The following is a 20,811-nucleotide window of genomic DNA, read 5'->3' as shown; positions in this document are numbered from 1 at the left end:
TCTTTTGCTGCTTTCCCCCCCGGAATAGGAAAAAAAGGTTTTGTTCTGCCTATAGGATGGCATTGTCCCCAACATCAATGTGTGGAAGCAGCCAAGAAGAGCACAGATTACCATCATCTCATAAATCCCTAATTTTATTGCTTTCTGTCAGTGCAGATTATGATACAGTCTTCATGAATTGCAGTGGCTAAAAAACCCCAAACATCACTGGACTCATACTAGAAAGATTTCTAGGTTGGTAGGACCAGCTAGAGCTTGTTCTCCACCGTCACAGCCTTTGAGAACCCAGGATAATTTGCTGAAGCACCAGGGGACTTTAGCACAGAAATAATAGGAAAAGTGGCTCACATTTATGTAGCGCTTTCAGGTTTTACAAAGAGCTTTCTTTGAAAGAACTCTGTAAAGCAGGGAGTCAAGTATCACTGTTTCCATTCTAGAGATGAGGATATTGGGGCTTCAAGGGACCGGGCAGTTGGAAGAGAGTTGAGAATAGGAAATCAGCGATGTATAATGCTGTACTCTTCAATGCCTTATGCTGTGCTAGGCAAACTGAGCCTTTGGGGGCTGTTTCGATCATGTTTTTGATCATGTTTGATCACTGTAGGGATCTGATTTTTATAGGTGACTGATTTTTTAAGATTTCATTTTTAATTTATGGAATAAAACAAGCATGTCCATAATACAGTAAAAAAGATAACTGTACAAGAAACAGCAAATGTACTATGTACAACCTACTATTCCTTTCAAATATACTACAAAATTATACTGTAAATTTTCTTTTTTCCTCCTCCCCACTCTCCCTAGAGATGGCTACCATTAGACACAAATAGGTATATGTGTGTATACACACATACACATACATACATAACTGTTCTACATATCTATTTATCAGTTCTTTCACTGGATGCAGGTAGCATCTTCTTCATATGTCTTTATAGTTAATGTGGGTATTTATAATTAACAAAATAACTTATTCATTAAAAGTAATTCGTGAAATAATATTGCTGTTACTGTATACAATGTTCACTAGAGGTGACTGGTTTTTATACATGTTCTTCATTTATAGCTGAGTTTGTTCAGACTTACTTATGTTTTCTGGAGAGGTTTTTCTTTTCTAAAGTTCACCAAGTACTTTATTTAGGTTCGGGATTTCACTCGATCCCCTAACAACCCTGCAACACCGTTATTTTTATAACTCTCATATTACATGTGGTCTTTGAAGACAATATTCTAGACGTTTCTAAACAACTGTAACTTCCATCAGGACAAAGGGTTTGTTAGATGATGGATCCAAACTTTCCTGCTCTAAAACGCAAAAGACAAATGCAAAGCAAAAACCTACAATGCCTTCCACCAAGGCCAGGATTTTAAAAACTTATCTAACTTCAAAAGCAAGGAACAACTTCTCCATTAGATGGGGAAAATGGGGCTAAATGCGGAATTTCTCCTGGAAGAAAAGTACTTGTTAGCTTGGCCTACTTTAACCCTTTCTCATTGGTGACTCCATTCATTAGGTCTTTTAACAGGAGGAAAACTCCCCTCTACCAACGTAGATCAGCCATTGTTCTTAATGACCTCAGGCACTGAGGGGTTGAGTAATTTGCCGGTGTTACAGGAGAGACTTGAACTCTGGTTTACTAATTTAGAGACCAGTCCTCTGTCTGTTCTACTACATTAGCATAGATAACACAGGCAAAAACAAGAAGTCAAAAGTGTGGACTCTTGTTCAAGAAATATGGGTGTGGCACTGGGGTTATGTTTTCACTGAAGTGTTATCTAAGATTCCCTCTCCAGTTTCAGCCCGTAGAAAAAAGACAAGAAACGCTCTTTTTTTTTTTTTTGAAAAAATAAGTTAGATGGATGTTGCATTTAAACTAAGCAACAAGGAAAAAAAAAAGAAAAGACTGTTTCTCTTCAACCTTCTCACCATGGAAACCAGACCCAGACCTTAGAATTATGAAAACCTTAGAGACACATGTCACTCCTGAAAATGACAGTTTGAAATGTAGCAAATGGGCTTGCCAGACCTCTTTATTCCTCTTTTTTTAAATCATTTTTATTATTATTTGAGCACTAGTCTAGGACAGGAATGGGCTGAATTAATGTACATTCACTTGTTTCAACCATGACAAAAAAGATTTATTTCATCACCTGGTATTTGGAAACTAATTTAGTGGGTTCTGAAGTTCCATAAAATGAGGCTCATTCTTTTACTTCTGTAAAATTATCTTTCTAGTTGGTGTGGGGAATGGGACCATTTCTTAGCTCTCTCTCTCTCTCCCTCTCTCTTTCCCTCCTTTCCTTCTTCCCTCCTTTCCTTCCTCCCTCCCTTCCCCCCCTTCTCTTTCTCCCCCATCACTCCCCTCCTCTCTCTCCTCTTCCTCTCCTTCCTATTCTCTTTCTCCCTCTCCCTCCTCCTCTTTCTTTCCCTCCCTCCACCTCTTTTCTCCCTCCCTTCCTCCTTTCTTCCATCCCTCCTTCTTCCCTCTCTCCTTTTTTCTCTCCCTTCCCAAAGGTAAATAAAGAAGTGGGTGAAATACTAAAGGGAATAAATGAAATATCCCTAGGGAAGCATGCTTCTTGAGTCAACACTAAAATCTTACCCCTATTACCGGCTTTCCAGTCCACTCTTCACAGTCCCCACCTCCCTGCCCACAGGTTTTTTGTTGTTCGGTAATGTCCAAGTCTTTGTGACTCCATTTTCTGTTTTCTTGGCAAAGTTACTGCAGTGGTTTGCCCTTTCCTTCTCCGGCTCATTTTACAGATGAGGAAACTGAGGCAAACAGGACTAGTTTGTGACTTGTCTATGGTTACACAGCCATGTGAACTCTAGATTCCAGGTCTAGATCTCTATCCACTGCATCAGGTAGCTGCCTGTTCCCACATTTATCCAGGGCAGAATATCTATCTCTGGATTATTTTTGCAACTGTTAAGCATTGTTGTTGAGGTGAATTGTTTAGAGATCCTCCGATAATATTGCATCACGGATGCTGGAGAGGTTTCAGGCTGGGCATATTTTTAAAAAAAATGTTTTATTATTTAATGTTTTTAGTTTTCAACACTGATTTCCACAAGATTTTGAGTTATAAATTTTTCTCCCCATTTCTACTCTCCCCCCACCCCAAGATGGCATATATTCTGACTGCCCCTTTCCCTAGTCTGCCCTCTCTTCTGTCACCCTACTCCCCCCCCCACCTTATGCCCTTTCCCCTTACTTTCTTGTAGGGCAAGATAGATTTCTATACCCCATTGCTTGTATATCTTATTTCCCAGTTACATGTAAAAACAACTTTTTTTGAGCATTTGTTTTTAGAACTTTGAGTTCCAAATTCTCTCCCTTCTTCCCTCCCCACTCACCCTCCTTGAGAAGGCAAGCAATTCACCACAGACATGTATCATTATGCAAAACACTTCCATAATAGTCATGTTGTAAAAGACTATATTTCCCTCCATCCTATCCTGTCCCCTTTTATTCAATTTTCTCCCTTAACCCTGTCCCTTTTCAACAGTGTTTTCTTTTGACTACATCCTCCCCCAATTTGCCCTCCCTTCTATCTTCTCCCCCTCTTATCCCCTTACCCCTTACTTTTCTGTAGGCTAAGATAACCAATTGAGTGTGTATGTTATTCCCTCCTTAAGTTAAATCTGATGAGAGCAAGATTAACTCATTCCCTTTCACCTGTCCCCTCTTCCCTTCCAATAGGACTGCTTTTTCTTGCCACTTTTATGTGAGACAGTTTACCCCATACTATTTCTCCCTTTCTCCTTCTCTCAATATATTCCTCTCTCATCCCTTAATTTAATTTTTTTTAGACATCATCCCTTCACATTCAGCTCACCCTGTGCCCTCTGTCTATATATGTATGTATATTCCCTTCAACTACCCTAATACTAAGAAAGGTCTCATGAATTACACACATCATCTTTCCATGTAGGAATGTAAACAAAACAGTTCAACTTTAGTAAGTCCCTTGTGATTTCTCTTTCCTGTTTACCTTTTCATGCTTCTCTTGATTCTCATATTTGAAAGCCAAATTTTCTGTTCAGCTCTGGTCTTATCATTGAGAAAGCTTGAAAGTCCTCTATTTTATTGAAAATTCATATTTTGCCCTGGAGTATTACCTCAGTTTTGCTGGGTAAGTGATTCTTGGTTTTAATCTTAGATCCTTTGACCTCTGGAATACCATATTCCAAGCCCTTCAGTCACTTAATGTAGAAGCTGCTAGATCTTGTATTATCCTGATTGTGTTTCCACAGTACTCAAATTGCTTCTTTCTGGCTGCTTGCCGTATTTTCTCCTTCATCTGGGAGCTCTGGAATTTGGCAACAATATTCCTAGGAGTTTTCTTTTTGGGATCTTTTTGAGGAGGTGATCGTTGCATTCTTTCAATTTCTATTTTACCCTCTGGCTCTAGAATATCAGGGCAGTTCTCCTTGATAATTTCTTGAAAGATGATATCTAGGCTCTTTTTTGATCATGGCTTTCAGGTAGTCCAATAATTTTTAAATTATCCCTCTTGGATCTATTTTCCAGGTCAGTGGTTTTTCCAATGAGATATTTCACATTGTCTTCCATTTTTTTGTTCTTTTGGTCCTGTTTTATAATTTCTTGATTTCTTATAAAGTCACTAGCTTCCACTTGCTCCATTCTAATTTTTAAGGCATTATTTTCTTCAGTAGTCTTTTGGACCTCCTTTTCCATTTGGCTAATTCTGCCTTTTAAGGTATTCTTCTCCTCATTGGCTTTTTGGAGCTCTTCTGCCATTTGAGTTGGTCTATTTTTTAAGGTGTTATTTTCTTAAGTATTTTTGGGTCTGCTTTAGCAAGTCATTGACTTGTTTTTCATGATTTTCTCATATCACTCTCATTTCTCTTCCCAATTTTTCCTCTACTTCTCTTACTTGCTTTGCCAAATCCTTTTTGAGCTCTTCCATGGCCTAAGACCAACTCATATTTTTCTTGGAGGCTTCTGATGTAGGCTCTTTGAGTTTGTTGACTTCTTCTGGCTGTATGTTTTGATCTTCTTTGTCACAAAAAAAGATTCTATAGTCTGAGTCTGAGTCCTTTTATGCTGCTTGCTCATGTTCTCAGCCAACTACTTGACCCTTGAGCTTTTTGTCAGGGTATGACTGCTTCCAGAGTGGAGAGTGCTTCTTTCAAAGCTTCAGGGGTCTTGCACTGCTGTTTTCAGAACTACTTCTATTCTGAGGTGGTATGATACTCCTCCTCTCCTGGCTTGTGCTCTGGTCTGTGAGTGCAAGCACTCCTTTCTGCCCTGTAGTTATGAAGAGGACTCCCTCTCCCCAGTCACCACAAGCTCTGCCACACCAGTGCTCCTCCTCCCCCAAGAACTGCCAACCAGGACTGTGACCCAGATCTAAGCAGGGCAAAGCAAGAGAACCCTACCTCTGCACCAGCAAAGTGCTCCCTACACTCCCGCTCTGATCTGCCATTTGATTCCTCCCACTGTGTGGGCCTGGGGCCAGAAGCAGCTGTGCCTGGAGCTCTGGAAGCAGCCACAGGAGCTTCCTGTTGTTGCTGCTGCTGCTGTGCCACCTCCGCGGCCCCAAGGCTGGGGCTAGACCGCACACTTCTTTCACCCAGATCCAGCAGTTTTCCCACTGACCGACTAAGCTGTCTTTGGTATTTGTGGGTTAAGAAGTCTGGTAACTGCTACGGCTCAGTGATTCATGGCCCTAAGGCCTGCTCCACCCGATCTATTCCTGGCCTTTTTGTTCCTGAAGCAGTCCACACTGGGCTGCCCTCGGGTCCCAGTATGGTGCAGTAGACCCTTCCCAGCAACCATGCAGGCCGTCCTGGGCTGGAGACCTGCTTCCCTCTGTTATTTTGTGGGTTCTATAGCTCTAGAACTTGTTCAGAGTCATTTTTTACAGGTGTTTGGAGAGATTTGGGGGAGAGCTTAAGTGAGTCCCTGTTTTCCAGCTGCCATCTTGGCTCTATCCACCTCCACCCCAGGCTAGGCATATTTTACATAAATGCAAAAAGTGACAAAGTCAGGAGGAGAACAAAGCTCTTGACACTGGAATCTTAGAGAAAAGGCCACAGATGTCCCCAAGAATAGGGACTTGCTCTGCCTAAGACTATTTCTGATGAAAATAAGCGAATCAGCAGAGTAGGAGGCCCTTATTTCATTCTTTGAGTGTCTATTGCTTACATCAGTATGTTTACTGTCTCTTCCAACACAGACCACAGCCCAGCTATAATTTGGTAAAGAGTCTTTAAGAGTTTTTGTGGAGGAAAAAATTTATCACCCAGAGAACAACCTGGGATGAACTTTTAAAACTCAGCTTGGCTGATGCTCAGTTAACAGGTGATTAAGAGGTGATACAGAACAAAAAGAATAGCAAAATGCAATAAACTTGAGTCAGAAGACATGGGTTCAAACCTTAGCTCTGAGCTTGCCAGAGGCATTTACTTTCTCTGGGCCTCAGTTTCCTCATTTGTAAAAGAAGGAGCTTGGACAAGATAGATGGCCACTAATGTCCCTTCCAGCTCTAAGTCTACAATCCTATTAGACCCCTACTATGTGAATATTATAATCATGAAAAATAGTTGCTTAAGTTTTACAGAATTTCTCCTGTCAACCATCCTGATTCCTTTTAGGATAATGTAGCAGCAGATAATATGCTGGTATCTGAGTCAGAAAGACTTAGCTTAGAATCCTCTCTCAGATACTTATTGACTTTGGGACCCTGGGAAAGTCACTTGCTCTCACTCAGCCTCAGTTTCCTCACCTGTAAAATAAGAATAATGAGAGCACGTACTTCATGGGGCCGTCGTGAGGGTCTCGTTTCAGGGCTGAGGGAATTCATACAAACCTTAAAGTGCTTATATAAGCGTGAACCACTTTTGTTATCTCATTTTTATTTTTCTTTTCCATGGAGCTCACAGAGAAGTGGTGCTTGGACAACTCAAAATGCTGTTTTTACTCTTCGGTGTATTTAACATTCTACAGGCTATTGCACAGGTAGATAAAATAATTGTTTTTTGTAGTTGAAGAGAAGTACTAGGATTTAAGCTCATCCTCTGCAGTCTCATAGAAAGCATCTTCAGTATGTCTGCAGTAGCAGAAAGGCCATCAGGACGATCTGTACCTCATTCTGTTTCCACGTGGCTTTAATCTATTCTGCTAGGTCTCTGTATTTTGAGGCTTTTCACTCCATGAAGCTTGGAGACCATGAATATTCAACATGGTGACATCTATTAGAAATATGCTTCTTGTGTTTTTTATCGGTCCATGTTAGGTTTAGGTAATGATGGTGACGACAGTAATTTTCTTCATCATCATTCTCATTGTCAGAGGCAGAATGTCAGAGTGGATACAGAGATCTAACCTTGGAATCAGGAAGTTCTGGATTGAAGTCATTCTTTTGAAAAATATTAGCTGAGTGGCCCTAGACAAATCACTTACTCTAAGACTATAATTGCAGAAGAATTGCTATTCTGAAAGAGCAGAGGGAATTTCCTCATTATGAGTGACCTGTGCCAAAAGAATCTCAGTCTAAGGAAAAAAATTATTTCAGTTTTACCAGCAAATGCCAAATTAATCCCTTGCTTCGATAAGATAGTCAAATGCCACCACCCAGTACCCTGCTGACCGCTGGTGCTCCAGGGTTAGGCAGGCACAGGTCCTGCTGTCATTTACTGACCTGACATTCAATGTAACAAATAATCTTCCCTGAATTTGGCTGCTATGAGTTTCTCTGCCAAGGCCTAATCGCGGCTTGTGTGACTGACAACCACATTCTCAGAGGAGGAAAAGAGAACAATGAAGCTATGGAACAGAGACGACAGTCCTTTGGGGGAAGCAGCAGCACACATTCGAATCATCCCTGGCTGGTGCCAACAATAACACTCACGATTTGCATAAGCTGGGGGCTGACTTCATTATAAGGCACCCATGTGATTTGTACACAAGTGGCTGCCTTGGCTTCTCCTGGTGTACTGGGAGTGTCCCCTGGAAAGTTACCCTAGTGTTTCTCGAGATTCTTCAGATGGTCTCTGTGAACCAAAATGACAACCTATTGAATCAGGACTTGGGGACTGTGGGCAGGCCAGGCTGTTTCATTAAAGAGGTCAGCCCCAAACCACCACTCAGCTTTTACTGCTGACCCTGTCACCCATAGGTCCCAGCTACTTGTTTTCTTTCTCAGTTACCGCCAGGACTTTCTGCATCACGAATGTCTGGCTCAATGTGCTTGCCAAGATAATAAAAATAATGGTCACAACAAGGATGACTGGCATTTATGCAAAGCTTTGTCATTTACAAAGTATGCTTTACAGACATTAGCTCATCTGAACCCAGGTTCACATTTGTTTTCCCCCTAGTCTTTTCTATTTATTGGACTCCCAGGGCTTTTAGCTATTTATTTTAAATCAAGGGATAAGGATCACAATTATAAAAGCCAATGTTTATATAGCACTTTAAGGTTTAAAAAAAGTTTTACATGCACTATCTTATTTACTTCTTCCAGAAACTCTGTGAGTTAGCTACTACAGGTACTGTTACCCCCATTTTATGGATGGGAAAACTGAGTTTCAGGGTAATTTGTTTAGCTTTCCAGAGCTACTAATTCTGGCTCTAGAGAGGCAGAATTCAACCCCAAGTCTCTCCTGACTCCAGGACTGCATTATTTCTACTATACAACATAAAATCAAGGACATTTAAAAAAGTTTTCCTGTTGACTATAATACAGTATTTCAAGAAATAATATTGTGACTATCTTAAAAAGGGAGGGGATGGAGGAGAGAGAAAGTTTTTTAAAGGGTGAATTTGCCCATCTGGCATTTAAAACCCTTTACAACCTGGTTCTAACATCACTGCCTTTCCAGCCTTGTACATTATATGCCTTCACATAATCTACAAACTAGGCACGCTGGGTTTCTTGCTATGCCCCACACCCATCACTCCATTTCCCACTTCTGTGCTTCTAAATTGGCTGTGCCCCATGCCTACTCTGCATTCCTTCCTTTCTTCCATCTCTTGGAATCTCTAATTTCCTTCAAAGTTCAGCTCAAGTATCACCTTCTATGAGAAATTTGTCAAGGCGTGGTGGGGTGACAGAAGGGAGGGCAGATGGGGGAAAGGGGCAATCAGAATATATGCCATCTTGGGGTGGGGGGAGTGTAGAAATGGGGAGAAAATTTGTAACTCAAAATCTTGTGGAAATCAATGTTGAAAACTAAAACAAATTAAACAAATAATAAAACAATGAAAAAAAAAAGAAGTTTGTCCTAATCCATCCAGCTGCTTATGTTTTCTCCTCACAAATTTGTATCTATTTGCAACTGTTTGCATAGACTTAAATGTTGTTTCCTCCAATGGAATACAAGCTCCTTGAAGACACAGACCACTTAATTTTTGTCTTTGTATGCTTAACATCTAGCACAGCTCGGGGCATACAATAAGTCCTTAATAAATGCTTATTGATTGACAGCATGCCTGAACCAATTATAGGGATGTTACCTTGCACCTCAAGAAGGTAACAAAATGTAAAAGAAGGCAGCCTAGCAGTACCAGATTTCAAACTATATTCCAAAACAGTTATTATGGAAACAATCTGGTACTGACTAAGAAACAGAGTGGAGATCAACAGAACAGATTAAGTACACAATACACTGTGGTAAATGACCATAGTAATCTAGTGTTTGATAAACCCAAACATCCCACCTTTGGGGGTAAGAACTCACCATTTAACACAAATTGCTAGGAAAATTGGAAAGTAGTTTGGCAGAAACCAGGCATAGACCAACATCTCACACCATATACCAGGACAAGGTCAAAAGGATAAATGATTTGGACATAAAGGGTGATATCATAAGCAAATTAGGGGAGCATGGAAAATGTTATTTGTTAGTTCTATGGATTAAGGAAGAATTTATGACCAAACAAGAGATAGAGAGGATCACAGGAAGAAAATGGATAGTTTCGATCACATGAAATTTAAAAAATATTTTGCGCAACCAAAACAAATGCAGCCAAAATTAGAAAGAAAACAGGAAACTGGGAAACAAATTTATAGAAAATTTCTCTGATAAAGACTTCATTTATTTTTCTATTATTTATTTATTTAATATTTTTAGTTTTCAGCATTGATTTTCACAAGAGTTTGAATTACAAATTTTCTCCCCATTTCTACCCTCTCCCCCTCTCCAAGATGGCATATATTCTGGTTGCCCCATTCCCCAGTCAGCCCTCCCTTCTGTCATGCCACCCCCCCATCCCCTTTTCCCTTACTTTCTTGTAGGACTAGATAAATTTCTATGCCCCATTGCCTGTGTATCTTATTTCCCACTTGCATGTAAAAACCTTTTTTTGAACATCTGTTATTTAAAACTTTGAGCTCCAAATTCTCTTCCCTCTTCCCTCCCCACCCACCCTCCCTAAGAAGGCAAGCAATTCAACATAGGCCACATGTGTATCATTATGTAAAACCCTTCCACAGTACTCATGTTGTGAAAGACTAACTATATTTTGCTCCTTCCTATCCCATCCCCCTTTATTCAATTTTCTCCCTTGACCCTGTCCCTTTTCAAAAGTGTTTGCTTTTGATTACTTCCTCCCCCTATCTGCCCTCCCTTCTAATGTCCCCCTTTTTAATCCCTTTCCTCCTCCTTTCCGGTGGGGTAAGATACCCAATTGAGTGTGTATGGTGTTCCCTCCTCAGGTCAAATCTGATGAGAGCAAGATTCACTCATTCCCCCTCACCTGCCCCCTCTTCCCTTCCAACAGAACTGCTTTTTCTTGCCACTTTTATGCGAGATAATTTACCCCATTCTATCTCTCCCTTTCTCCCTCTCTCATTATATTCCTCTCTCATCCCTTAATTTTATTTTATTTTCTTAGATATCATCCCTTCATATTCAACTCACCCTATGCCCTCTGTGTGTGTGTGTGTGTGTGTGTGTGTGTGTGTGTGTGTGTATTCCCTTCACCTATCCTAATACTGAGGTCTCATGAATCACATACATCATTTTTCCATCTAGGAATGTAAACAAAAGAGTTCAGTAAGTCCCTTATGATTTCTCTTTCTTGTTTAGCTTTTCATGCTTCTCTTGATTCTCATATTTGAAAGCCAAATTTTCTATTCAGCTCTGGTCTTTTCACTGAGAAAGCTTGAAAGTCCTCTATTTTATTGAAAACCCTTATTTTGCCTCGGAACATGATACTCAGTTTTGCTGGGTAGGTGATTCTTGGTTTTAATCCTAGCTCCACTGACCTCCAGAATATCATATTCCAAGCCCTTCAGTCACTTAATGTAGAAGCTGCTAGATCTTCTATTATCCTGATTGTTTTTCCACAATACTCAAATTGCTTCTTTCTGGCTGCTTGCAGCATTTTCTCCTTGATCTGGGAGTTCTGGAATTTGGCTACAATATTCCAAGGAGTTTTCTTTTTGGGATCTTTTTCAGGAGATAGATTCTTTCAATTTCCATTTTACTCTCTGGCTCTAGAATATCAGGGCAGTTCTCCTTGATAATTTCTTAAAAGATGATATCTAGGCTCTTTTTTTGATCATGGCTTTCAGGTAGTCCAATAATTTTTAACTTCTCTCTCCCGGATCTATTTTCCAGGTCAGTGGTTTTTCCAATGAGATATTTTACATTGTCTTCTACTTTTTCATTCCTTTGGTTCTGTTTTTATAATATCTTGATTTCTCACAAAGTCACTAGCTTCCACTTGCTCCAATCTAATTTTTAAGGTCATATTTTCTTTAGTGGTCTTTTGGACCTTTTTTCCATTTGGCTAATTCTGCCTTTCAAGGCATTCTTCTCCTCATTGGCTTTTTGGAGCTCTTTTGCCATTTGACTTAGTCTAGTTTTTAAGGTGTTATTTTCTTCAATATTTTTTGTGGTCTCCTTTAGCAAGTCATTGACTTGTTTTTCATGGTTTTCTCGCATCACTTTCATCTCTCTTCCCATTTTTCCTCTACTTCTCTAACTTGCTTTTCCAACTCCTTTTTGAGCTCTTCCATGGCTTGAGACCAGTTCATGTTTTTCTTGGAGGTTTTTGATGTAGGCTCTTTGACTTTGTTGACTTCTTCTGGCTATATGTTTTGGTCTTCTTTGTCACAAAAGAAAGATTCCAAAGTCTGAGTCTGAATCTGAGAGCGTTTTCGCTGCCTGACCATGTTCCCAGCCAACTATTTGACCCTTGAGTTTTTCAGTGGGGTATGACTGCTTGTAGAGTATAGAGTACTTTGTCCCAAGCTTGACGGGCTGTGCTGTTGTTTTCGGAGGTATTTCTATACACCAAGCTCTGCCACACCAGCACTCTTCCTCCCCCAAGAACAGCCAACCCAGACCGCGACTCAGATCTAAGCAGGCTCTGCACTCCTGCTCTGATCCACCACTTAATTCATCCCACCAGGTGGACCTGGAGCCAGAAGCAACTGCAGCTGTAGTTCTGTAGCTGCACTTTCTTCGCTGCCCCCAGGGTGGTGGCCGAACATGGAACTCCTTTCACTCTGTCCCAGAAGTTTTTCCCACTAACCTTCTCTGTTGTCTTTGATGTTTGTGGGTTGGGAAGTTTGGTAACTGCCACAGCTCACTGATTCAGGGTGCTAGGGTCTATTTCTTCTGGCTCCCGGTCTGGTTGGTCTGGGTGCAGCCCACGCTGGGCTCTGTTCTGCTCTGCTCCCAGGTCTGTGCGATAGACCTTACCCCATGACCATTCAGGCTGTCCTGGGCTGGAGCCCTGCTTCCCTCTGCTATTTTGTGGGTTCTGCAGTTCTACAATTTGCTCAGAGCTATTTTTTATAGGTGTTTGTAGGGACCTGGGTGGGGAGCTCATGCAAGTCCCTGCTTTCCAGCCACCATCTTCAAGACTTCATTTCTTAAATATATAGGAAATTGAACCAAATTTATAAAAATACAATCCAATTGATTAATGATCAAAGGATGTGATCAGGCAGTTTTCAGAAGAAGAAATCAAAGCTATCAATAGTCAAATTAAAAATGCTCTAAATCTCCATTGATTCAGGAAATGCAAATTGAAACAACTCTGAGATACCATCTCATACCTATCACAATGGCTGACACAACAGAAAGGAAAAATGACGAATGCTAGAGGCATGTTGAAAAATTGTGATGTTAAATGCACCATTGGTGGAGTTTTGAACTAGTCCTGCCATTTTGAAGAACAATTTGGAACTATGCTCAAATGGACTCAGCAATACCACTACTAGGTCTGTACTGCAGAGAGATCAAAGAAAAGGGAAATGGACCTATTTGTACAAAAATTTTTATTCCAGCTGTTTTTGTGTTGGCAAATTAATTGAGGAATGGCTGAACAAGTTGTAGTATGATTGTGATGGAATACTACTGTGCTATAAGAAATGATGAGCAGGATGATTTCAGAAAAACCTGGGAAGACTTATATGAACCGATGCAAAGTGAAGTGAGCAGAACCAGCATTACATCGTACATAGTAACAGCAATATTGTAAAGATGATCATCTTGAAAGACTTAGCTACGCTGATCAAGACAATGATCCAAAACAATTTCAAAGGACCTATGATAAAAAGTGCTATCCCTCTCCAAAGAGAAAACTAAAACTCTGAATGCAGTTTGAAACATACTTTTAAAACTTTCTTTATTTTTTAGCTTGTTTGTGTTTCCTTTCACAACATGGCTAATATGGAAATATGTTTTTCATGACTTCACATGTATAACTGATATATTGCTTGCCTTCTCAAGGGATGTGGGGACAGGAAGGAGGGAGAGAATATGGAACTCACAATTTTTAAAATTAAAGTTAAAAAATTTTCAACATGTAATTGGGAAATAGCTAACAAAAATTAAACATATATATTTTTAAAAAGAAGGTAACAAGATTCACAGATTAGCTTGTAAAAGGATTTATATTCTATAGCTAGTTGGTGTTAGAAGGGATTTTAATTGCATAAAGAGCTATATGTAGGGGTAATTAAGAAATACCCATTTAAATAATCAAAGAAATTCCTACCCATATAAGGTTTGGTGCCAGCAACTGTGGTGATTTTCATTTCCTTGGTCAGTATGGCAGCAATGTTGAAGTCTGTAATGTGCACGTGTCCTAAGGAAAAGAAAAGAGCCAAAGTCAGGGGTTAGGGCCTTTCAGTCCCTGTGATGATATGGATGAATTTCTATTTTAAAATAGCAGCTGCCTAGCATTCTTAACAACTGCTTCCAACTAAATCCTTCTATACATCCATGAAAATCCCAGTTATCCAGTGTACCTGGAAGTGAAAGGTCAAAGTCTCCTGAACCATTTCTGTCTCTAGGACTTAGCACCATGTGTAGCACATAGTAGGCACTGAATAAATCCCTGCTGACTGGCTGACTGACTGATGAAGTTGTTACACTGATTATATGCATGACTGGAAGGCCAAAGGTCAAAAAAGGGAACAAGCCCTTTTCTATGAAAATATGATAACTTTGTCCAAGATCTAGCTGCAAATTTGTATTTGTGTGGGATGGGGAATGCATGAGAAGGGAAACCAGCTTCCTAATTTTCAACTAAAATTGAGGCCCAGGTATTACCAAGTGTCCAAGGGCAAGAAGGTGGCAGCCAATCAAAACCCAAAAGAAGAAGTGGACAAAATTTTCATAGTAACCATATATACTTTGTACTTTGTCCATGGGAATATGCAAAGGTGTGCTGGAGTCAGCTCACTTATGGAAGCCAATTGTTAAATTTTCAGTGTGAGCTTTTTACACCTTGGGAATCGGCAAATGCTACACAAATCAAGGCTTGATTTATTTTGTTGATTGCCTAGACTTAAGAAAGTGATGGCAAAAATGTTAATAATGCAGATTAAGCTTAAAAGTATGCCATGCCTATAATTTCTTCCAAAAAGCTGGTTGTTAAACATTTACCAACACTTCTAAGAATATGCTTTTGTAATATTGGGAGAATGAGATAAAATTTCTAGCACAGGCTTGTGACTAGTAGTAAAAGGCTCACTTATGAACATCCATTCTCTTTTAAAGAAGGAAATCATAGGATACTAGATTTAGAGCTAGAAGGGTCCTGAGAGATTTTGTACTCCAATCTCAGTCCCCTCTTCATTTTACAGGTGAGGAACTGAGGCCTGGAGAAGTTAGGTGACTTGCCCAAGGTCACATAATAGGAAGTAACAGAGTCAAGACTTGAACTCAGAATCTCTGATTCCAAATTCAGCACTCTTTCCACTGTACCACACTGCCTTGTAGTAGTGAGGAGCTTTTAAAATAATTTGATATTGCATTTTGGTTATTCTAGTGTCTAGATTAGAATAACACCCCCTTCTCAGTCTGTGTCTCACATCTGCCTGTCTTCCTTTAAGGCTCAGTTCTGGTGCCACGTCCTCTGTGAAACCTTGCTTGGTCCTGCTTCCTCCTTTCTCAAACCACCTTTCATTTTACTTACTTCTATCAATGTTTTATGGATCTAACAAAGCAGAGGCTCCTTGGGGCAGGGGCTGTTTCCTATCCTCATTCCCTAACAAAGTGTCTTGTACACAGTAGGTACCTAATAACTGTTTGCTGAATCAAATAGAATTGAACATGTTAATATCCCTCCCTTTGTGTGTGGAGGGTGAAAGGGGAGTTCCCATAGAACCAGAGAATAAAAAAAGGACTTCAAAGGTCACCTAGTCCAACCCCTATCTGATCAGACAAGGTTTGGGCTCTCATCACTCATGCTTTGACTACTGTATCAGTCTCCTCATTGGTCTCCCTGTCTCAGGTCACTGGTTTCCAATCCATTCTCTACACAGCTGCCAAAATGCTATTCCTAATGATAAGGTCTGATCACATCACTTCCCTGCTCAATAGGCTCCAGTGGTTCCTAACGTGCCACTAGGATTAAATAGGAACTCTTCTTTTTGGCATTTAAAGCCTTTCACACCTTAACACAAGTCCAGTTTTCAAGGCTTATTGAACATCATTCCTGTATGAATCCTACAGCCCAGCCAAACTGAACTTCTTGCTCTTCCTCACACAACAATCCCTCCACTGGCACAGCACCATCTTAGAGGCTGAACCCTGTACCTGGAATGCCCTCCCTCCTCACCTCTGTCTCTTAGAATCCATAGCTGCCTTCAAAGCTCAACCTAAGTGCTACCTCCTAAATGAAGCCAGACATAAGGGCCTTCTCCCCCTGAAATTACCCTGTATTTACTTTATATGTATTTTGTATATATTTATATAGCACAAGGTAAAGAGATTTCCCCCCTTCCCAGCATCCCTCATACATGTAGCAAGGTTAAATGGGGTCCTGGAGATTTGACCATACTCACCCGTAAGTCACCCAAGCTAGCCAGACACTTGATTCACTCCTTTATTTTACTCTTTTTCTTCCTAGCTCTAGAGTTTTCCAAGAGTATGTTTAGATAATATATTTCTCATAACAAATTTCGTTCTTATAATTAGTTAATTAGCTCACATTTTCAGTGTAATTAGCTCACATCAGTAATTTCTCTTATTCCTTTATAATTGTATCTTTAAATCACCGAATATGTATAATTTATTATCAAATCAAAACAATAATACATCAAAGACATAAGTAACTATTTATAATACCTTGGCTATGACCAATGTCACACCCAGAGTCACTTCTAATCCTCAAAATAACAGTAGATAACTTTACTCCACTATCTGTAAACAGCCTCACACCATTCAATTCATTCCAGTTAATGATCAGTCTCCTAAGAATCTTTACAATTCTTCTCCTGATAATGGTTAAATTGAGTGTCTCTGAAAATAAACTAGATTGGTCCCTTATCTTTCTGTTCTCTTTAGTAATCATAGGAAATGATCTTTTCAAAATACACTGTTATTGGTCGGCTATTCACAAAATCTTCATTGAACTATCTTTATGACTTAAGACAGTTCTAAAGAGGAAGAAGTTTCACATCACTGCCTTCCTAAATGTTTTCTCCATAGATCCTTCAAAAATCCTTACAGATCTCAACCTAACACACATACCTTCTCCAAAAGAAAAATATCTTATAATTAGATATTTCTTGACTGTCTTTCAAATTTCTAACACACTGCTTTTCTTACCAGTCTATTTGGGTTTCAAAGCTACAATATTTCTATCTTTACATTATTTGTAGTTTCTGTGAGAAATGCTTTGAAATAGGGGTCACACTGACAGGTGTGCATATGCTTTCACCTGATAGAATGTAAGCTCCTTGAGGGGAGGAATTCTTTTAGTTTCATATCTGTATCCCATGGTGCTTAACAGAGTACCTGGCACAAATCAGTTGATAAATACTTATTGTCATCCAGCCTTTGTTTGAAACTTCCATTTAGAAGAAACGTTGTACCTTCTGAGGTGATCTATCACATTTTGGAAGTTTTAACTATTAGAAAAAATATACATCTATATTTTAAATGTTGGTCTGAAATCTGCCTCCTGTTGCCTTCTACTCATTGACCCTAGCTCTGCCTTCTTGCTAAGAAATAGGGTTTTTATTTTTCTCCTTTTTTGTAGCTTCATTGTAGCTTTCCTTGCCAGGTTTTTAAGGAATATTTTGGACATGAAAGCATCGTGGCACAGTAGACCGAAAGGAATCAGGAAGAACTGAGTTTTAAGTCTTGCTTCTGACATATGTTGGCTGATTTAGAAATTCAGAAACAATAAAAATTCTGCATTATTCTTTCATAATTTAAATACATAAGTAATTTCCACTTTTATTGCTTCATAATAATGATTTCAAATTTACATTATTTTAAGTACTATTGTAATAGCTCAGCATATAATACAGATATTTGCCGATATCCCTTCAGAAAATAAAAAAATACTTTTTACTATATAAAAAAATTATGCTAAAAGACAAGAACACAGAACAGCGACTTGATACAGTCAATTTGCTATCAACCACAGTCATGACCCCAAAATTAACAGATATACAGCAATAATCAAAAGCAGTGCAAATATCTTGGGAGGTTAGAATAAAATCGCACTGCAAGAACATAAACAGAAGAAATAAAAAGGCAAGTACTTCAAGTACAAGGAACTAGTCTGCTAGAGGTCCACCTTAGTGTTTGTTTACTGAGAATTTCCTTTCTTCTTTTATTGCCACATATTGGCTGTGTGGCAAGTCACTTAACTTCCCAGTGCCCCCTGCTTATTCTCTAAGCCTATAAACTGGTAATCTTCATTGGGAGAATTTCCTCTCCTGGACTATATTGGTTTAAAAAACCACAGATCTGTACCCAAAAAATTCCAAATGAGAAATTTTGCCATCAAAGCTGGGCCCCCTACTATAATGTCCCTGGTCTTCTATGGCCCCATTGTTCTAATAGCTACAGTATTAAACTTGTAACAACCATAAAGAGGAAAGGCGATATTAAGCTAGAAATTGAGACAGATAAATCTTAGACTCTGTTAGCTTCATGTCAGGAAATGGCAGCTTGTCCAGGAGACCTCAACTCATTTTATTTTGTTAAGACAACAGAACATGCAGTTACATTTTTGAAAACTGAGTTGTGACCAACATCTGAAGTGTCCTTGTCTGAACTGTCAGTTAGATAAGGTGATCTCTAGGCAGGGGTGTGCTGGTAAATGTTCAACAACTGGATCTCAAAAAAAAAAAAGGTATTCGTGACATACTTTTAGGTTTAATCTGAATTATTAACATTCCTTCCATTATTTTCTCAAGTTTAGATGATCAATAAAACAATAAATCAAGTACTGATTCGTAGCTTTTGCTGACTTCCAAGGTGTAAATACTCAAACCGAAAATTTAACAATGGTCTTCCAGGGCCCTGCTCAAATTTTAAGACTCTTAAAATTCTGCGCTGTAATTTCATTGTTCAGTTGTGTCTGACTCTTTGGGACTCTATTTGGGGTTTCCTTGGCAAAGATACTGGAGTGGTTTGCTACTTCCTTTTCCAGCTCGTTTTACAGATGAAGAAACTGAGGCAAACAGGATTAAATGACTTGCCCAGGGTCACACAACTAGTAACTAAGACCAAATTTGAACCCAGGAAGATAAGTCTTCCTGACTCCAGGCCCAGCACTCTATCCACTGCACCACCTAGCTGTCCCTGTGCAATAATAATAAATAGCAATTTAAATATATCAATAAGTTTTCAGTTATTATCATGGTACAGTGGAAGGGGTGCTGTATTTGTAGTCAGAGGGCCTGGGTTTTAAACTTGGTTCTATTACCTATAACCTCCATGATCTTGGGCAAATCACTGGCCCAGCACTCTGGGTCTCACCTTCCCCAACTGAAATTAGAGGGATAGAATACAGGAAGAGAGGCAATGTAGCACCCTGACTAAGACTGGACTTTAGAGTCAGGAAGACCTAAATTACAATCCCATCTCAGGCACTTACTGGCAGAGAGAGACCCTGGGCAAGTCGCTTAATTTCTCTGGGCCTCAGTTTCCTTGCCTGTAAAAGAAACAGGTTGGACTATCTTTTGCCTTTGTATTCCTAGGGCTTAGCACAGTGCCTGATACACAGTAAGTGCTTAATAAATGCTTATGACTTACTGACCAACTGGTCTCTAAGGTCTAAATCTTTGAGCCTATGAATTGATGACCTTGAAGGTCTCTTCCATCTCTAAAACTATGACTCCAGGATTATTAGTATAAGTTGTTCTCTGATACCTCATTGTAGTATAGAAACAATGCTGGTTCTCAAAGGTTATGCCAAGGGAGCACAGTCAGAGTTTTCTAGAAAGCCTTGGAGTTTGGGCCTTGAGTCAGGCAGATGTTTTGTTTGTTATCTGAGGACCTGCCTAGCTGCATTCCGAGAGGCCCATCACCAGAGGGTTAACTACTAGGCGATGGATTGCTTTTGTATCACTAACTAAATACTGTCCATTAGGGTGTGAAAGGATTACTTTAACTTTATGCATTGGTGGAAGGATACACACACCAATTTTATAACAAATATTCTGAAGTATGAGCTAGGGTAAAGTATTATTTTGTAGTCAATTCTTGTAGTCTCATTCAAAATGTTTTACAGACTCAATGGCCTTCCCAACGTCCTTCAGAGGGAGAGGAGACATAGGAGTCAGATAGCGGCCCTACCTCCACAGGAAAACGGGGCCTAGAAGACTTAAGGGACTTGGCCAAAGTCCCATCCACTGAGAAAGAGGATGAAACGGGATTATAGCATTATAGTTACACATAACCTTAGAGTTGAAGGAATCATTTCACGGAATGAGAAAACTGAGGCCAGAAAAAAACATTAAGTGGAACAAGTAGGACTTCAACCCCAGTTTTCTAAATCTAAACCTGTTCCTCTTTCCAGTGCACCATACAGAAATGACATCTTTCATCTGGGACATTGCATTGGTTCTCAAAGTGAGAGTCATCAGGCATCATCGGACATTACCATTAAGCTCACGGCCTAATACAAGTCATGGTAAAATGTGCCATTTTAAAAACTGAATTTTCCACTGCAGGTTTGAATATACATTTGAAAATTACAAGAAGGACTACTTAAAAAGTACCCTAGAGTGTGGTGTCTGGCATATAGTAGGTACTTAATAAATGCTTATTTATGGATTGAAAAAAAGGTAGCCACTAAGATCTTTAGATTATATTATTTAGGCTCCAATTTGTGGATAATGTTTTACTGATTTGCCTCAAGCACCAGAACAACAGAGATTCATGATTTTTGTATTGTCTTTGGCTGAACCTCTGCTTTTAACGGGTTAGTGAACTCTGGGAAAACATGCCTTCTTTCAAGGCTGATCAACACCTTCTCCACAACTTATAGTCTTAGAGAGTTGTGTGGGGTCACTGAGAGGTAGAGTGGTTTGGTCAGAATCACACATCTATGTATCAGACACAGTACT

At 39.6% G+C, this 20,811-nt stretch overlaps 1 protein-coding gene across 1 annotated transcript in view; it reads right to left on the bottom strand.

Annotated features, from left to right (window-relative positions):
- Nucleotides 1-20,811, bottom strand: part of STK32A (serine/threonine kinase 32A) — a 171,061-nt gene that overhangs the window by 37,402 nt on the left and 112,848 nt on the right. The window contains exon 7 of the mRNA XM_036752772.1: nt 13,989-14,078. Within this exon, the coding sequence (XP_036608667.1) occupies nt 13,989-14,078 (90 nt within the window). The remainder of the gene's footprint in view (nt 1-13,988; nt 14,079-20,811) is intronic.

This window comes from Trichosurus vulpecula, chromosome 3 (genome assembly GCF_011100635.1).
Source record: "Trichosurus vulpecula isolate mTriVul1 chromosome 3, mTriVul1.pri, whole genome shotgun sequence".
Lineage (NCBI taxonomy): Eukaryota > Metazoa > Chordata > Mammalia > Diprotodontia > Phalangeridae > Trichosurus > Trichosurus vulpecula.
This window is presented reverse-complemented; position numbering and strand designations above follow the sequence as displayed.